The sequence below is a fragment of the Silurus meridionalis genome, chromosome 24, assembly GCF_014805685.1.
Source record: "Silurus meridionalis isolate SWU-2019-XX chromosome 24, ASM1480568v1, whole genome shotgun sequence".
Taxonomy (NCBI): Eukaryota; Metazoa; Chordata; class Actinopteri; order Siluriformes; family Siluridae; genus Silurus; species Silurus meridionalis.
In genome coordinates, this window is record NC_060907.1 from 18,966,238 (window position 1) to 18,986,057 (window position 19,820).

General features: G+C 40.3%; 1 protein-coding gene across 8 annotated transcripts in view; it reads right to left on the minus strand.

The window, feature by feature from the left end:
- Positions 1–19,820, minus strand: part of pard3ba (par-3 family cell polarity regulator beta a) — a 102,047-nt gene that overhangs the window by 69,520 nt on the left and 12,707 nt on the right. For all 8 annotated transcript variants that reach the window (XM_046837395.1, XM_046837394.1, XM_046837393.1 and 5 more), the window contains 3 exons: positions 9,249–9,429; positions 5,994–6,103; positions 4,748–4,836 (listed from right to left, as the gene is read on the minus strand). In XM_046837395.1, the coding sequence (XP_046693351.1) occupies positions 4,748–4,836; positions 5,994–6,103; positions 9,249–9,429 (380 nt within the window). The remainder of the gene's footprint in view (positions 1–4,747; positions 4,837–5,993; positions 6,104–9,248; positions 9,430–19,820) is intronic.

A 19,820-nucleotide genomic window follows, 5' to 3' on the forward strand; every position in this document is an offset into this window, starting at 1 on the left:
CAATGTTAATACTGAGATACGTCACAATTTAAAAAAATAAAAATACAATAGTGTTTTTAATGTTTAAAAAAGTGTCTGGGACAAAGAAAGTGAAAGAAACGTAGAACATACAAAGCTCATCAGAAATTAGAAGCAGTTTGGGGAATTACAGCACCCCCTACAGGATAACATACACAAAACCTTAGACAAAACATTATAATACATCACATTGTTGCTGGGAAAATACCTCACTTCCTGTTTGGCCATCAATAAAATAACTAAGAAATGTTGAAGAAATGTAAAAAAAAAAAAAAAAAATTGTCTTCTGTTGTGGCCCAAGTGGTGGTGAATGAAGATAAACAAAGCAGCAGAATCTCTAAATATCTGAATGAATCTATGACGTGTTCCTGATGAAGATCCACAATCACACGCTTCACTATGGATCTCAGTCAGGAGACATGACACCAGATCAGAGACGTGTAGGATAGTTCTATCAGTATCAATCACTTACTTACACACACACACACAAACACACACACAGACTTATATACACACACAAACACACAGGCATATACACACACATTTATATACACACAAACAGACTTATTTACATACACACACAGACATACACACAGACTTATTTACACACAAACACACAGACATATATATACACACACACACATTTATATACACACAAACAGACTTATTTACATACACACACAGACATACACACAGACTTATTTACACACAAACACACAGACATATATATACACACGCACACATTTATATACACACACAGACTTATTTACACACAAACACACAGGTATATATACACACACACACACACACACAGACTTATTTACACACAAACACAGGAATATATACACACACACACACACAGACTTATTTACACACAACACACAGGCATATACACACACCCATATACACACAAACACACAGACTTATTTACACACAAACACAGGAATATATACACACACACAGACTTATTTACACAAACACAGGCATATACACACACACAGACTTATATACACACAAACACACAGACTTATTTACACAAACACACAGACATACACACAAACACTTCTATACACACAAACAGACTTATTTACACACAAACACACAGGCATATACACACACACACACACACACACACACACACACACACACAGACTTATTTACACACAAACACACAGGCATATATACACACACACACACAAACACAGACTTATTTACACACACACACACACACACACACACACACACACACACACACACACAGACTTATTTATATACACACACACACAAACACACACACACACACACCCACCCCAAAGGGCAAGTAGCTATCACTGAGCTCCATTAGTTCCTTCTTGGATCATTTAACGGCCTGATCTGCCTCGCTGACCTCCTGCTTTCCTTTCACAGCCGGGAACCACAGCACACACACACACACACACACACACACACACACACACACACACACATTCATAACCAATGATTGGATTGTTATACACTGTAGAGATCCATGTATGGACACAGGTGTATACGTGGGAGAGAAATGAGGGCGTGGCCACTCTGTGGGTGACGCCGCCCCTACGTTATGTCGCATCATAACGATTGGGTCCGTCTCCAGATGATCGACGTTTCAGCCTTTCGCTCGTAATCAGTACAGTCCGCGTATGAGATATTAACAATAACAAAAATAATATAATAAAATAAAACTACATGCTAATAACAATATCCAGTTTTAAATAAGCAGGAGAAAACAAGATGCTGTACGACACGTTATAGCAGCGTCTTGACGTCGTTTTGTTCATGGTCTCATGTTTGGGATCGGGTGTGTGTGTGTGTGTGTGTGTGTGTGTGTGTGTGTGTGTGCACAGAACATAACGTTTAAACTCTAAAGTGCTCTAAATAAACCTTTATGTTAGTGAAAGCGACAAAGGAAGTTATTAAGCAGGAAAAAAAAAACACTACCTGGAGCTAACACACACACACTCACACACACACACGCACTCACACACACACACATTCACACACTAACTATTAGACCTTGTACTGCCGTCCACACAGACTTCAAATCCATTTTGCCCTCGTGTCCTCCGGGTTAGCATTAATGGCCAAACAAATATTCAGAGAGGTGCAACTGCTCGTGTGTGTGTGTGTGTGTGTGTGTGTGTGGGTTAACACACACAGCGCCAGAGGCACAGGTGCCTACCTGCATCTCTTACTTCAATAATGACATGAACAGGGAAAAGGAAGACAGGAGGAAACGGTAGATGGTGGTGGTGAGGGTTCTGTCTCTTTCAAAACAACAAAAGAAAAAAAAAAAGAGGCAGTGCGATTTTTTAAACAAGAAGCACGATAACGCATGGGAGCATCACCCATCATCACACTCAGGAGGACTGGGGGGACTGAGGGAACTCGGAAACCTAAGAGAACTTGGGGGACTGGGAGCACTGAGGGAACTGAAAGGACAGAGGACTGAGAGGACTGAAGGATCTGAAAGGACAGAGGACTGAGAGGACTGAAGGATCTGAGGGATCTGAAAGGATCTGAAAGGACAGAGGACTGAGAGGACAGGTTTTTTTTAAGTATCGTTCTGAGAGGGGGGAAAAGCATCCATATTTAAGGTGCCATTATATATATTACAGTCAAGTTCCCTCAACAACAACAACGTATGTAAGAAAGAATGTCCACAAAGAGCGTGAGAGAAAGAGAGAGAGTCAGAGAGAGAGAGAGAGAGAGAGTGTGTGTGTATACGTGTGTGTGTGTAATACTGATTGACAGAGCCAGTGAAGAGTGGCAGTAGAGATAACCACGTACCTCTCACATAAAGAAGAGTGGGTCACGTGACCTGTGATAAAAATGACTCCGACACCACAACCGCACCTCCTGAAACCATGGCAACAGCCCCAGCTTCTAATATACATATTTTTGCTTCACTACAAAAAGAAAACCTGCTCGCTTCAGTTCAAACACCGCAACTGCTCTCATGTGTGTAAAAAAAAAAAAAAAAAAAAAAAAAAAAAACTATGATCAAAAGTATTGGGACACCTGTGGATGCAATAACAAGAAAATTCTGCACTATATGGGTTGGAGAGGAAGATCTGCTTCTCACCTCACCTCCATCAGTAGCTGACTTTACTAACACCCTTGCGGCCCAGAAGAGTGGAGCTCTAAATGAGATTTGATGGTCACAATAATCCTTATGATCAGGTTGTCCACAAACGTTTGGCCATGTAGTAGCAATGCTAGCTACATAAAACATATCCAGAGATTTCACTTCATACTCAACGACACCATCGTCTTTCAAGAGGGAATATAGAGATGTTGGGAAATGGGGCGGGGCTTCCAGAGGGACGGCTGACTGTTCATGATTATGGGGAGAAAAGAAAACTCTCCTACCATAGTCTTGAGGGAAAAGTAAAAACTTGGAGCTCACATACAAAAAATAGGAAACACGCCCCCTGCAGGATGAAGCCCCTCCCCCAACTTTTGAATGAGAAGAGGAGTAAATAATTTAAAATAAAATTATAGAATATGATATAAAATAAGACTTACAACAGATTTCATGTAATTCAAGTAATATATATCATTTTAATATTTGCATCTTTAATTTCTAAATGTTTCTTATTAACATAAAAACAAAAAAAAAGAAATAAAATATGTATAATACTAATATACAGGGTTTTTTATTATTTTGTATATATTTTATTAATAAATAATAATGAATATATAAATATTATATAAGAAATAAATATATAAAATAAGAAAATTTTACTGAATCAGCAAAAAAAACATTTTTGTCTCAGTAAAAATGTCAATAAATAAATAAATTATATATAAATAAATAAATAAAATAAAATATATTTGATATGAGAAAAATAAGAAACTTTTTTTATAGCACAGATACATCTGATATTTGACCAACTTATTTATTTATTCACATAAAAAATTAAAATTATAAAAGGTTTTATTTTTTACTACTACTATATACATATACTATGTATATGAAATTCTAAAACATTTACTCCATCAGCATTTTTCTCCTTGGAATAGATTACAGTAAAAACAGACAGACTAAACACACATAATCCAATCCAGAGTACGAATGACACACAAGAACACACGAGAGAAACGTATTTGTTGTTTTTCTTAACTGTTTGTTTGAAGGAAAGAGCGTCTGCTTTTTCTGGATGCTCGGACGAGACGGGACGACGGGCTTTACAGACTTCCTGATATCGAGTATATAGCTGAGTACATGTAAAGACTAATTGATTGATATATATATCTTCATATTTAGGAATGCAACCGGTGCTTTATTCTGATCTGGAATTGATCGGGTTAGCATTTACTCTGATCCGATTTGCAGACGTTTTTCTTTTTTAAAAGGTTTTTTTTTTAATAATCGCCTTTTTAAATGTCACTTCACATAAAAAATGAATACAGGAATCGCTATTCATCCTGGCTGGGAGGAGAATCGCATGAGGCAGAATTAAACTGGTGCGTTCGTTCCGTTTGAGAAATTATCAACCTAAGAATCGGCCCTTGTGCCTCGGGGAGCCTCGGGGAGCCTCGGGAGCCTCGGGGATGCAGAGTGGGAAAGTTTATTGTACGTGACAGGGGACTGTTCCGCTACAGACATATGAGTGTCAAGCTGTTTTATTCGCAGGAACAGAACGCGGAGGCCTGCTAATGAAGCCTTATTATTATTATTATTATTATTATTATTACGCACTCGTACCTGCTGCTGCTGTTGTTCATCCTCTGGTTCATGTCCCCTTTTGGTGTGTCTATAAATCCACTCTTCACTTGAAGCACATGGCCTGATCCCTGTAAACATATACACACACACACACACACACACACACACACACACACACACACACACACACACACACACACACACACACTTATAAAGACGATGATTTGATATAATTTGTAGGTCACCATGTATAAATAATAAAAAAAAAAAACTCCTATAGGTTGTGTGCGATGTCCCTGCTGTTAGCTCCAACACACACACACACACACACACACACACACACACACACACACACACACACACACACACACACTTGGAGTGACCCAGATTGCGGGCAGTTATGTGATTATCCCCCGCCAGGCCACATGCTCCTGCGCTGTGCTTATTGTTATTGTGCATCCAGACATTCTGCATTCTCAAAGTGCACTCAGCTCACATAAAAAAAAAAGAAAAGAACCCATAGCGAAGAGACGAGGGGGCCGAAAGAGTAACTATAAATATATAAAAAGTACAAAGTAGCGTTGCGATGACGTGAGGAAACGAGGGATTAAACCTAGAAAGAGTGAGAGAGAGAAATTTAAAACGCTGTGTGAGAGGAGCCGCAGGTGCGAGAGAGAAACACACAATAAGAAAATGCACAAAAACAATCTCCCAAGAACACACACACACACACACACACACACACACACACACACACACACAGAAAAAATTGATGTACGACAAAAGAAATCCTAATAGCATTCTGAGAGGGTGAAAGGAAAACGTGAGGCTCGACCCACATGAATCACAAAAAGAGATGTTTTGAGACACACATGATCCACAAATAAATAAATAAATAAATAAATAAATACCAATGAGAAAAACAAATCTTATTGTTCCTCCCTGGTGAGAAAAAAGGAAGAAATAAAACACTGTTCTGGAAATGTAATAAAAATAAAAGGGGGTGGGCCACGGAGCTAGACGGTGGGTGGGGCTTCTGTGCTAGCTGGTGGGCGGGGATTTTGAGATAACTGGTGGGTGGGGATTCTGAGATAACTGGTGGGCGGGGATTCTGAGATAACTGGTGGATTCTGAGATAACTGGTGGGCGGGGATTCTGAGATAACTGGTGGGCGGGGATTCTGAGATAACTGGTGGGCGGGGATTCTGAGATAACCAGTGAGCGGGGTTGCTGCACTAACTGGAAAAAGGTTTAGATTTCTACCCTGAACCGTGCGAACACTGACCATGGCTGCTGTTGTTGGTCTGTTGTTGTCGTTTCTGGTGTCTCGGGTCTCGGTGTCCATCGAGTGAGACAGCACCAGTTCACTGCTGCTTCTGACCATCAGAGGCGTGTCTGTAAAAACAGGAAGTACAGTTAGAATCGAACCTGTCCCCACACACAGCTCCTCAATTTACTCTCTATGGACTTTATGGATCTACAGATCAACTCTGCGTGCTTTGCGCACACACACACACACACACACACACACACACACACACACACACACACACACACACACACACACACACACACACACTTTGTTTCTTGCATTCGCACTACAGTAGATTTGATGCCATTTATGTTTCACTGTGAGGTATAACAGTGTTTCCTGGACGTATGACAATAAACTGTCAAATACCCAATTTTCATATAATGGAGTTGAGAATTTTATTAATTAATGAATGAATTAATGTTCACACAAACAGTCTAAAAATCCATGGAGTCCTTTGGGACAATGTCCATTGTTAACTGTGCTGTACACAAAATCTGAATTTGAATTCAGTGATTTATTAATTTAAATAATTTAAGTGAATCATCTCATCTGTTTTCTGTTTCATTTTTAAATAATTGCATCTTTTTTATTTTATTTTCATTTAATTTCATTTTGAAACCAAGGCACAGTTAGTTTTTCCTGCTAACAAAACCCCTCACCCCTCCGCACTCGACACATGTTGGTTTGTTCCTGGTTATATTGGAGAAGTTGATGACAGGGCTGGTGATGGCGTTGATTATAGCTCTGGAGTGGAACGTCTCTGTGGAGCAGATGATTACGCAGCCGGCGGCGCATGTTTCCAGGCTGCGTCACGTCACCGCTCTTCCAAGGTGGCCTGACATGTCAAGTGCTAAGGGCTCCGACAGCTCGCCGGGGCGCCGGGAGAACGGAGTTAATCACCTGAACATCAGAGCGAGAAGCTCATCCCGATTTCTATAATGGAGCAGCAAACACGTGAACTAGCAAATGGGACATCAGGAAAACGTTTTTTTTTTCATCCGTGAGCGTCTACATTGCTCTGGATTATGGGAATGCTGGGATTATTCGCTGTGCTCCTATTGGAGGTTTCACGATGGAAGTCGTGTGAAATTTGCTAGTGCATTTACTAACTTTCTGCATCCAGGACAAAGCAATTATTCTACTCAAACACCTGTAATTCACAATACTGTTGAGTTTCTGGATTCTGATTGGTCAGAAGGTTTCAAATACTTTCCCATAACGCCGGCTCTAACTAGTTACCACGACAACGCCAATTACAGGTTTATGCTAATGTGCTTGGGAAGACACGTTAGCGTTTCTATAGCAACGCTCTTTTATCTCATTCACTTCTCTTTTCACTCCTCTTTTCCTCTCACCTTTCTCCCCTTTTCTCTCCTCTCCTCTACTCCTCTTTTCTCCCCTTTCCTCCACACCTCTTTCCTCTTCTCTCTTCCACTCCTCTTTCTTTTCTCTCGTCACCCCTCCTGTTTTCTCTCTCACCTCCGCTCCTTTTGTCCTCCTCCTCCTTTCTTTTGGTCTCTTCTTACTTCCTCTTTTCTCTCCTCCTCTTCTTTTTCTCCCTCTCATTTCCCCTTTTTTCCATGTAGCCTTCTATCCCCCTATTTTTCTATTCCTCAATTTTCTCTTCATTCCTCTCATATTTTCTACCCCCTCTCATTTACTCGCCTCTTCTTCTCTAACTGTATCTTCTCTTCTCCTCTGTTCTTTTCTTCTTTTCTCTCCTGCCCTGTTCTGTGTGTGAGCGCTGAACTGCACGTGTAAAGAAATAAGTGAAGTGGACGGTCAGCAGCGGTGCTCTGCATTATCCTTCACCTCCTAAAGGTCATGATCAGCTTTACCATCGCGCCTGATGCAGCACAAACTCTGATTCTACTGCAGCACACTGTTTATTCCACTGCCAGCTTTCTCCTCTACAGCAGCAGCTGATCCATCACCATCCATCCTCACTTCACTTCCTGAGTGTCCTACAACATCCATCACGCCTGCCAGGAAACCCTTTAATTGTTGTTTTGCATCAAATAGCTGCTTTTGATGATGCTAAGTTGGAAACCAATAGCTGCCCCTGATGCAGAGGATACATTTATTAGAATTACGGTACCGTGTTCAAGTGGCAGATATTTTTCAACATCTACTGTTCAGTGGAGAATCCATGAGTCAGGTCTTCATTGTCAAAATGCAACAAAGAAACCATTACTTCAGAAGAACAACAAGCAGACAAACCCTTCTTGGGAAAAGAAACACAAGGAATGGACATTAGATCAGTGAAAAACTGTCCTTTAGTCTGCTGATTCCGAATTACAAATGTTGGGTTTTAACCACCATGTGTTTGTTAGACATGCAGAGGGTAAACAGACGGTTCCTGAATGTGTGGTTGCTACTGTGAAGCATGGAGGAGATGTGATGAAGTGGAGGTGCTTTGCTGGTGACACTGTTGGTGATTTGGTCAAAATCGAGATCACACTTCACCAGCACTTCATAGGACCATCAATTGTTTTCAAACAGGACAATGACACCAAACACAACTCTTGGTTCTGTAAGAGCTATTTGTTCATAGGAGAGTGATGAAGTGCCGCATCAGATGCCTCCGTAATCACTTAATCCAAATCCAGTTGAGGTGTTTTTGGATTAGTTTGACCGGAGGAGTGAAGGAAAAGCAGCCAACAAGCACTGAACACCTCTGGCAACTCCTCAAAAAAGATGGATGGACGGACGGACGGATGAAAAAGATGCTAAATCTTTTAAGTACACTGTTGAGAAGATTTGTGAATGATGGAGTGACTGAGAAGAAAGAAAAAGAGAATGGAGAGAAGGGGGGGGGGGGATTACTAACCTGTAATCCTGATTTATTGGGAATCGATACTTCAATTGCTCAGTGAAGAAGTTCTCCAGCCTAGTGTTTGAACACGTGTGTGTGTGTGTGTGTGTGTGTGTCTGTGTGTAAAGGATCGATGCAGCTCTAATCGTACCACTGAGAGACTCTGTTGAGATGCTGACTGAGATTGAACATCAGGGGCGCTGTACCAGTATGTGTGTTTAGTGCTTTTGTAGTTGTTTATCCGACACACACACACACACACACACACACACACACACACACACACACACACACACACACACACACACACAGCAAGCTAAATCTACCTTCTACACAATGACTAGCTAGACTCTCTCCGTCTCTCTGTTCTTGTTAAACACACCAGGTTGAGAATGAAGAATGAAGCCTACTTGACTTGAGGGTGCTGGACGTGACCTCGATCTCGGTGCCCAGTGCAGGGCGCAGGTGCCCCAGCAGGTGCCCCAGCTCAGGCTCTGAGGCGTAGGGACTGGAGTATCCAGATGCCACGCTGCCCCCCGGACTGACTGATGTTCTCGGCTGCAGCTCCATCTCCTCGTACACCGCTATCAACTGTGGAGACAACACACACACACACACTTAATACTGTACAAATCCACCACTCCATCTATCTATTTATCTCAAAATCCATCCATTCATCAACCCACTCGTTTATGTTTTCATGTATCCATACATCCATCCATCCATCCATCCATCTACCCTCTAGCCATATTTTTATCATGTATCTATTTATTCATCCATCTACTTTCTATCCATCATGTATCAATCTATCATTAGATTAAATTATTCCTCCATCTATCTACCGTCCATCCATATACCATTCCTTCACCCAATCAGTACTACCATCTACATTCCTCCATCCATCCATCCATCCATCCTCTAGTAGAACATCTACTTTTTATCCATCATATATCAATCCATCATTACATTTTACTTTTTCATCTATCTGTCCATCCGTATACCATTCATTCTCCCATTCAATACAACTCTCTATCTATATATCCATCCATCCATCAATTCATCCATTCAGTCATTTATGTGTTTATCTACCCTCTAGCCATATTCATCATTAATTTTTCATCCTTCAATTTTCTATAAATCATTTATCAATCCATCAATCATTTATTCACCCAATCGATTCTACTATCTACTACACTAACTCTCTCTCTTTCTTACTCTCTATCTTTCTACCTATCCATGTATCTATCTACCCTCTAGCCATATTCTTGTCATGTCTATTTATTCATCCATCTACTTTCTATCCGTCATATATCTAACTATTCCTCCATCTATCTGTCTATTTATATACTGTTCATTCACCCTATCAATACTACTATCTACTTCTATTTCTATCCATTCACCCATCCATACCAAGTTTTATTATACCTCAAAAGGCAGACCACAAATGTGTGTGTGTGTGTGTGTGTGTGTGTGTGTGTGTGTGTGTGTGTGTGTGTGTGTGTGTGTGTACATTAAGCCTTAGTGGCTAAATTGAATCTGACAACAAAATCAGAAGCTGTCAAACATGATGTCACGCTCATCTCTATGAGTCGAGAAGACATGGACAGGTTATCTCTGTGTGTGTGTGTGTGTGTGTGTGTGTGTGTGTGTGTGTGTGTGTGTGTGTGTCCCGGCAGTCTAATGAATTTATTCCACCTTCACTAATAAATTAGCACTCTCCACTGCTCTCTCCCTTCTTTCAATCACCTCAGAACGCCGTCCAAAAGGAGCGACTACTTAATTAGCTGATCGGCGAAAAAAAAAAAAAACGACGGACCGTGAACAGAGGAACAGAAAGGAGAAGAGGACCCTCCCTTTCTATATAAAATCATCTGCATCTAAGTGGTTTTTTTCTCTCCAAAAGAACAAAAAAAAATGGAAAAGAAAAAAAAAAGAAAAAATAAGCGGTGACACAGGACGAGAAACACGTCTCATCAATCACGTCGAAAAGATTGCGCTTTTCACACTCGGCTGTGCAAGTCCCGTTTCCCCCCTGCAGCAAAAAGAAAAACAAGCAGAAATTGCTACAATTGGATGAAGTGCATGAAAGAGAGAGAGAGAGAGAAAGAAAAGAGTTTAAATGAAAGGGAGGAAAACAATCATGATAGTGAGACAAACGGATGGATGGATGGATGGATGGATGGATGGATGGATGGATGGATGGATGGATGGATGGATGGATGGATGGATGGATGGATGGATGGATGGATGGATGGATTTCTCACAATTCTGACTTTTTTTTCTTGGGATTCCGTCTGTATTCCTCACAATTTCAGGGTTTTTTGTTTTGGGAAAATGTGCTTCCATAAATCTGATCCTATCAGCATGTGGTAGCCATGTTGAATACAAACATGGATGCTGTGGTGGAATCTCTTCTAAAAACTGATTAGCTGATCACTGGGTCATCAAAATGTAGTAAGCACAGCAGACAACAAATCTCATCTTCCCTGATCTGGAGAACCTGTTTGATATAAGTCCACCAAGAGCAGGTCCTGAGCAAGCCTTTTGGGTATTTTGACAACAACAAACCGACTATCCCAATCCCTAGGGTCATATAATGACCACAAATGAGCTCAAAGTAGGATGAGCAAAATGAAGTTAACTGCGATTAGAGATGAGGTACTAAAGTATCCTTTCTCCAGCATCTCCCCAGTTGAACCTAGGATGAGATCCTGACCAAGGTGCTGAGGCCCCCTAAATAAAAAAAGCGTAAAATAAAAAAGGGTGTATATTCGTCCACAAAATAGATCCCGCCTCCTTTTTGTCACTCGGATCCACGCGTCCAGGACAGCTCCGACATTCTATTTGTTTGGAAGTAATAGTGTCTCCGTTACGCTGTAGATCATCGTGTGAGTGCTCTGGAGTGTGAACATGTTCTGCACTTTCCTGCCCTCTGGAGAGGCATTCATCAGCAGTGTGCTCTCAGCCTGGGTGTGTTTTTTTCTGTCTGTGTGTTGTGTGTTCAGATATCACAAGCTGATCGTCCCTCACTCAAGGTCTACTGTCCATTCAGGACCTGCAGCTATGTCATGAAAAAACAAACAACAAGCTGGAAGTAAGAATCAAAAACTAAGTCCATCAAATGTGTTTACAGCAAACAAGCAGATATCAAATGATCTTTCTTCCATAGTTTGCTCGATCTCGTCTGCCATGCCCTGTTAGTGGCTCATCCAGGTCCAAAAGTCTTCTCTGAAACTAGCTGAACAGCTCGTGTAGAAGCTTTGCTATCCAAAAGTGGAACCAAAGTCACATCTTATATCGTTCCTACCTCTGGCTCCCTCATTAGGCACTGAAATGTACACCGGGGGTTTCTGACATGAAGCGCTACACCAAATACAAACGGAAGTGAACTAAATGAGAAACAGGACAGCAGGGTCGGTGCTTTCTCCTGGTGGAAGGCGTCGTTAGCGAGACCACTGGAGCTTGAAGACAGCCCTGTCATGAGATACGTGTAGGTTGAGAGGGCGCACCGTTCGAACTTGGCTCTCGTCAGGGTTTGAAAATAGCACACGGCGTGGTTCGAGTGGGATTTGGCTGCTATTCCAACTCTCCCACGTGTAACGTGGCCTCGGACCCTAATGAGATTAACATATGCACTGCTGGACCCGGCTCTCCAGCTGCACCTTCGGGTCGAGACCAAAGAAAAATGTTAAGGTCAAAAGCGAGACAAAAGTACCAAACCCACGGCAACAGAACAATCTGAAGACCAGCAACCTGTAAAACAACAGGTCCAACGGCTCACAGATTTCTTCAAAAGCTAGTGGAACATTTTCCCAGAAGAGTGGAGGTCACTATAAGAACAAATGAGACCACATGCGGATGTTCAATAAGAAGCACATACCCATCGGATCCTCAGGTGTCCACATTTTTGTCATATAGTGTATTTCTTTTGGGTTTTTTGTGATTCAATGTTCAAAATGCCTCAAAGCCTTTTGGATTAGGACAACGAGGAGATCACATGGAGGAGCAGAAAGAAAGAGAGAGAGAGAGAGCGAGAGAGAGAGAGAGAGAGAGAGAGAGAGTCAGTGAGGAGAAACTCCTATTCACACCTCTCTTCCTCATGAGAAACTCTTCATATCAACTCGATGCCCCGAGCTGGATCTGGACATAAAGCTCCGTCTCAAATTAAACTCTTTTTTAAAAAAAGCTCAAAGGGATTTTGAGAGGCTGCGCCACCTAGCTGTCATACACAGTACTACTGTCTGTGTATGTACAATGAGAGACAGACAGAAAGACAGTACCGTGTCGGTGCACACAGGATACAATAAATAAACAATAAAAACCAGGATAAGAAACATGAGAGGATCCTATTTTAGCACCCTGAACCTTCTTCACTTCATTCCACACTAGTGCACTCTGTAGTGAACATTGTGCAATTTCAAATATAGAGAGAAAAAACTAATAATGAGAGGAAGATCTAGAAGAGAGGAGGCTAAAGCGATAGAGAGGAGTAGTGCGAGTGGTGTGGATGAAGGAGTGGTAATGGTTATAATGTGTGTGAGGTACAAATGGATAAAAATAACAAAAGTGAGCATGATGAGTTACTGGATGGAAAGAGAGACAAAAGGATGAAAGAACACCTTCATTAATTTATAAATCACTCTATAAATAAATGATTGGGTAAATAACCAAACACACTGGATGGATGGATGGATGGATGGATGGATGGATGGATGGATGGATGAAAATGAGTAAAATAGGTGGGTGGTTTAATTTAAGTTACAATTGATAGATCAATCGGTGAAAATTAGTAAAACGAGTGAATAAGTAAATAAAGAGATAATGGATGAATGAATGGATGGATAGATGGATGGATGGATGGATGGATGGATGTACAGATGGATAGAATTGAAGAAATAAGTGCATATGTTAAAAAAGTTTTGATAGGTAGATGGGTAATTTGAGTTACAATTGATGGATGGATGGAAATAAGGAAACTGAAGAAATGAGTGAATACATAAACAAAGTGATAGATTGATGGATGATTCTGTATAAATGAGTGGATTGGTAAATAAAGTAATGGATGGATGGATGGATGGATGGATGAATGGACGGACTTTTGGAAGAATAGCAATAGAGAGAAGGACGGAAAGAGAAAAAAAATAAAGTGATGGGATAATGAATAGAGACATTTTTGGAAGACAAGTGATGGCGTGACAGACGGACAGACGTATGAATTGATGATGGAGTGATGGATGGGGAGCTGAACACTATAGTTGGACAGGGTAAAAGAGATATAAAATGAGAGAGGGATAGAGAAGAAAAAAGAGAGTGTATTGAAGAGGTAAAGGGAGAACGTGCGAGTCTGAGAGAGGGAATGGGGGGGAATGTGTCCTGCTCATTACGTCCAGGATCCTGGGGCGTTGCCATAAAGATTGGCAGGCGCACACACACACACACACTCACACACACACACACACACACTCACACACACTCACACACACACACACTCACACACACTCACACACACTCACACACACTCCAGTGTGCAGTAGATGCTGAAGAACACAAAGGGAATAATAAGGAAATAAATGAAGAATGAAAATAAACGTGAGAAAGGTTCCTCTGTGATTCATCAGCTGTGTATGATGAAGTTCTGCACTCTCTCAGGAGCAGATGGTAGAGGTGAAGGGTAACGCTGCAGTGCATTATGGGTAAAGTGGAAACTACAGAGTGGTGTTTCTCTTCATCAGTTTACCTGCTAATACATTTAGAACGTAATGTATCTTAATGTTTTATCACTCTATCATCACCTTCTGACGGGAACAAGAGAGACATGGAAATAAAGAGACGTGTGTGTGTGTGTGTGTGTGTGTGTGTGTGTCACACTTCTCTTTCTTTCTATTCTGCTCATTCTACCAATCTTACTTTTTTTTTCCTCAATCCCTATCTCCTTTTTCTCGGTCTGTCTCGCTTTCCAACTCCTTTTTCTCCTCTTTCAGTCTTCTTTCTTCATTATGTCCTGCTCTCCTTTCTCTTTTATCTCAATTTTTTGCTGTCACTCTCTCTTGTGAATGTCCATTTCTCTAGCTATGTTTCTCTTTCACTCCTTTACTCATTTCTTTTCTCCTGTGTCTCACTTTGCCTTCTTTTCTTTCAGCTTTGTTTTTCTATATCTTTCAGTTTATTTTCCTGCCTGTCTTTCTCTCCATGTGTCTCTCACTCAGTCCTACTTTCTCTTTTTGCTTTCTATCTTTCTCTCTCTCTTTCTCCATCACTTCCTTTTTCTTACTTGTTCTCCAGCCATCTCTCTTCCTCTCATATCTGTCTTACTACCTTTCTCTCTTGATCTCTCACACATTCTTCTCTTCTATCTGTCTATCATTTCATCTCTCCCCCTCCCTCTCTTCTTCATCTTCATCCTCCTCCTCCACTCTGTTCCCATTCTCTCACTGATGCGTTTCTTTCTTGTTTATTTGTTGTTAATTGCAGGTTGAGCTGCAGGTTGTGGCCACCTGGCTGCTCCACGTTCATTAGAACCTGCGTTCTTCCACACAAATTAGCGTCGCCTGATGGCTGGAAAAGCGTCGTGAATTTGAGGGAAGGAGATTATTAACATGAAGTTAGCATTATAATGTGTAATTATGGCCTCCCGAAACACGAGAGACGCGCCATTACCGTCCATTAGAGCTCCTCCAAACGTTCCTCCTCCAGAAGAACGAGGAGCGACGCGGAGCGACGTGCCGCTCGGGCCCGCCGCTCATTTCCGAGCGAGCCATTCTACCTCATTAGCATCTAATCAAAGCAGCCCGTTCGTTTGGATAATTAATTAGCGTGGCAGGCGCCGGTGGAAATCCTCGATAACAATAACGCAGACGGTGCCGGCAGGTGATTGGTGGAGCCGGTGGGGACCCAGGTGCAGCTCGAGCGCTTCCTGATTGCGTTTATTAGCTCGTGATTGACGCGGTAACCTCCTCTCGAGGGCGTCGACGGAGCTGGGATGCCAGATATACGCGTCTATGTGAGACGTGTCACTTAATAGAAAGCAAGAAGGACAGATTTTAGGAAGAGGAGGAGTGTGAAAGTGTGTGTACGGACGCTAATAAAGTGGTGCTCTCTTCACACATGCTCTCTACAGGAAATATAGTCCGTTTACAATATAAGGGGTGTAACAGTACATGAATCCGACCCGAACAGAACTTTTACGCTTTTTTAAGAATTTGCCCATCGAAGGGGTGAGTGAATGAGTGAATGAATGAATGAATGAATGAATGAATAATAATTTCTTAAATGCAGTCGTTTGTTGTATGATAAAATAAGTAGAACAGTTAAGTGGAACATCTTTTTCATGTAAAAAAAAAAAAAGAAACACTTTTGTTTTACCTAAATGGGGTCCAACAATGAATTACATTTTTCCATTTATATATATATATAAATATTTTTTTTTTTTTATCAATATAATTTGTGCCTATTTAATAGATTACTTAATATAATCAATAAAAAGTTTTGAATAAAAAAAGGAATTCATTTTATTTATATATTTACATTTTTTTTTGTATTCCAAGCTAGCGAAAATTGCATTAGAAGTTGTTGTAAAAAAATGTAAACGTGTCCACAAACGATAATAATAAACGAGGTTTGAACATAAAAAGCGACAAGCGATTTTATATTGTGTTTTTGCCCCTAACTACCGAAATGTAACTAAACCATAATTTTTTTTGTACCCTATACAGTGTGTGTTTTTTCTATAGCAACAGCTCATTCAGAGGGTTTATCAAACTCCATGGAATTTTGTCTGTATGGAAAATGAATGTTTTGCGGAAGGAGTCTCCAGTTGTAGCGTTTTTGTACTGACCATTTTGTTTCTCAGAAAGGACAGACGGATATTTATGTTTTAGGATGACGAAGGAACGACTTTATCCCTGCTAGAACCTGAGTGAGAACTTGAATGCAGCTCCTTCACACGACCCCGTCGTCCTGTAACTTCACAACCCGAACTGTTTAATTCCCTCCAGCAGAAAATCCCTCTGTCACCATTATGGGCTGATGTTTTATGACCAGATTGAGAATTATATTACATATACAATATAAAATCCTCAGACATGCTTCAGAAATGTCAGTGAGGACGGCGAGCAGGTCCCGGTGCTCTCGTTAACGCAACCCTGCTCTATTTCTTCACGTTCTGAGACACTAAAGTAGAAAATAAATGCAAAGTCTGTCGAGAAAAACTGGTATGGGTTTGTATGTAGGGAACACGTCAACTGTTTATCAATTCTGAAACAAAACTGAGAGTTTCAGTATTATTTTAAATGTACCCTTCTCAACATCCATCCCGTAATTTTCCTCATCCTGGTCGATACAATATGTAAAAAAATGATTAAACATTTAAAACAGCTAATGCCTGTCTGAACTTTTGCTAAGAAACAAATGAAACATCAAATAAAAGCAAGAGGTCTAACCTGCAACTGCTTACTTGTAAGTAAATGTATTTGAAAAAAAATGAAATAAATACATGTAAAAAGATGAATAAACTCGAACTCGAACAAAACAGCAACCAAGACTCTGAGCTCTGGTGCGTGGCCACATAATGATCGCACATAAACAAAAGGGAACAAAGAAAATATCGTTGTAAATTTTGAAGAAAAGATGCTGAATCTCAGGCACACATTACATTATCTCTCTTCAGAGGCGGTACACATGCTAATCAGCGTGCTTTATTTACTGACATTAGCCTAACTGATGAGCATTTAATGACCACACTGATTATCTGATTACAGACAATATGTCTGAGACAGGCGAGTGTGTGTGTGTGTGTGTGTATATATATATATATATATATATATATATATATATATATATATATATATATATATATATATATATATATATATATACACACACACACACACACACACACACACACACACACACACACACACACACACACACACACACATATGCATGCTGCAGATTGACAATAAAAGGAAATCGGTGAAAGTGTGTATGATGTTAGAAAGATGCCATTAGACATTAGTTCTCAAGCACAAAATCTTTAACTATCCTGGACACGAACAACAAAATTAGCCAAGATGAAGCTGAGCACAGAGTAAAGCACAAAGTATTCACAAAAATAAATATACAAATATTAAACACTAAACCCAAACTAAATCAATAATTTTCCACAGAATGGCGTAATTTTAACCAATAATTTACCACAGAATGACACAAAAATCCCAATAATTTACAACAGAAGGACACAAAACTAGACAATTAACTTTCAATGTTTTTCCTTTATTCTATCTATTCAGGACTACCAAAAAAAAAAATTTCCTTTCGAATAAAATATATATGTGACAGGCTCTAAACACTAGTTCATCTGCAACCACACAATGCTTGATACATTTCCTCATCCCGCAATCAGGCTCTATTCAGAGATCCTCATTAGTCAAGCATAAAGAAGTGAGTACTCCAAAACGAGCGAGGCTAAGTGCTGCCTCTTGGCCTGTATAGATGCTAATCGAAAGTACATATCAACATGTTTTATGATGATAAAAAAAAAAAAAAAAAAGATAAATCTGTATTTCTCATGCAATCACGTGAGCGTTCTCACCACACACGAGAGCTTTCATTTTCATTAGTGGCCTTTGATGAAGGTCTCGATGATTTTGATGCCGCATTAGCTGTTTTCAAGTGCGAGTACAATATTATATATTCCAGGAAACCTTAATGAGCTCTCCAATTAGCAGTAATTAGCATGGCTAATGCATTTTTTCTGCCTTGTGAAACATTACCAAGATGACCAAGATTGGCTATAGAGGCCAGAGAAGCCTTAGGCCTTTGAAGCCGAGGTATGAAATGAATCAGCTGCTGATATAAAGAGCAATTTCCAGATGCTAAAACCAATTAGATCCAGTGTTAGCATAAAAAACAGGCTAATTAAAAGGCAAATTAGCAGAAGTGAGCAGACTTTTATTAGATTTCTTCTGAAATGAACTTGAATGCTTTCTTTATTAGACCGGATTTTGGTTTTAAATGTCAGGTCAGATTAAAAAAAGATGCTGCCTTGCCTTTATTTTTATTTTATTTTCTTTACATTTTCACAATGTCTTTCTTAAAATGCATCCAAAGAAATCTGCTTTTGAGATTTTTCTTCTTTAGGTTTATTAAAAACATTTTTATATTATAAGTGAATCAATTAACTTTTCAGGTTTTTTTTTTGGTGTGTGTGTGAAGTCGGTTCAGATGAGTTGCAGTCTAGACAGAATTGCATGGTGTTGAAGTATGGAATGGTAGTTCATGTTGGTTCATTATTCCAAGTCTCCAACCTTCCCTGCTCCAAAACCATTATGCTTCCACCTTCCTTTTTAAGTGTGGCAGTGAGGAAGTCTGCACACAAATTCAACCAATAATTTACAAAAGAATGATGTCAAATTTTACCAATAATTTACCAGAAAATTACACAAAATTTGACAAACAATTTACCCCAAAGTGACACAAGCTTCAACCTCCATATTTGGCATGTTTTCACAGGCACTGTATTCAGTCTGCATGCTCATGCGAGTGCTTTCTGTATGTTGTAAAAGGACACGTCTTTTTCAAACGTGTTCACATACAGTTGGATTTGGTTTTAGTACTAAACAGGCGCTCTATGAGCCAGAGGTCCCTCTAACCTGCATTCTAGGATTTTAGTGGTCAAGGCTGAAGATTGAGACTCCATGCATGATGACGTCTACTGCGATTATGTCGGATTCCCAGTGGACAACTGAATTCTGGGTAATGATGTACACAACAATCCTACACACACACACACACACACACGCGCACACACACGCACACACACGCGCACACACAGGGTTCTGGTACACATTCAATTCTTTATTAAGACCAATTCTAGTAGGGGGCGTGGCCTGGGGGCGATTGAACTGACTGCACAACATCCGCTTTGTCGTCAGGTTTCATGTATCACAAACACATCTCTCATCTTTAATGCAAACCGATTGCTT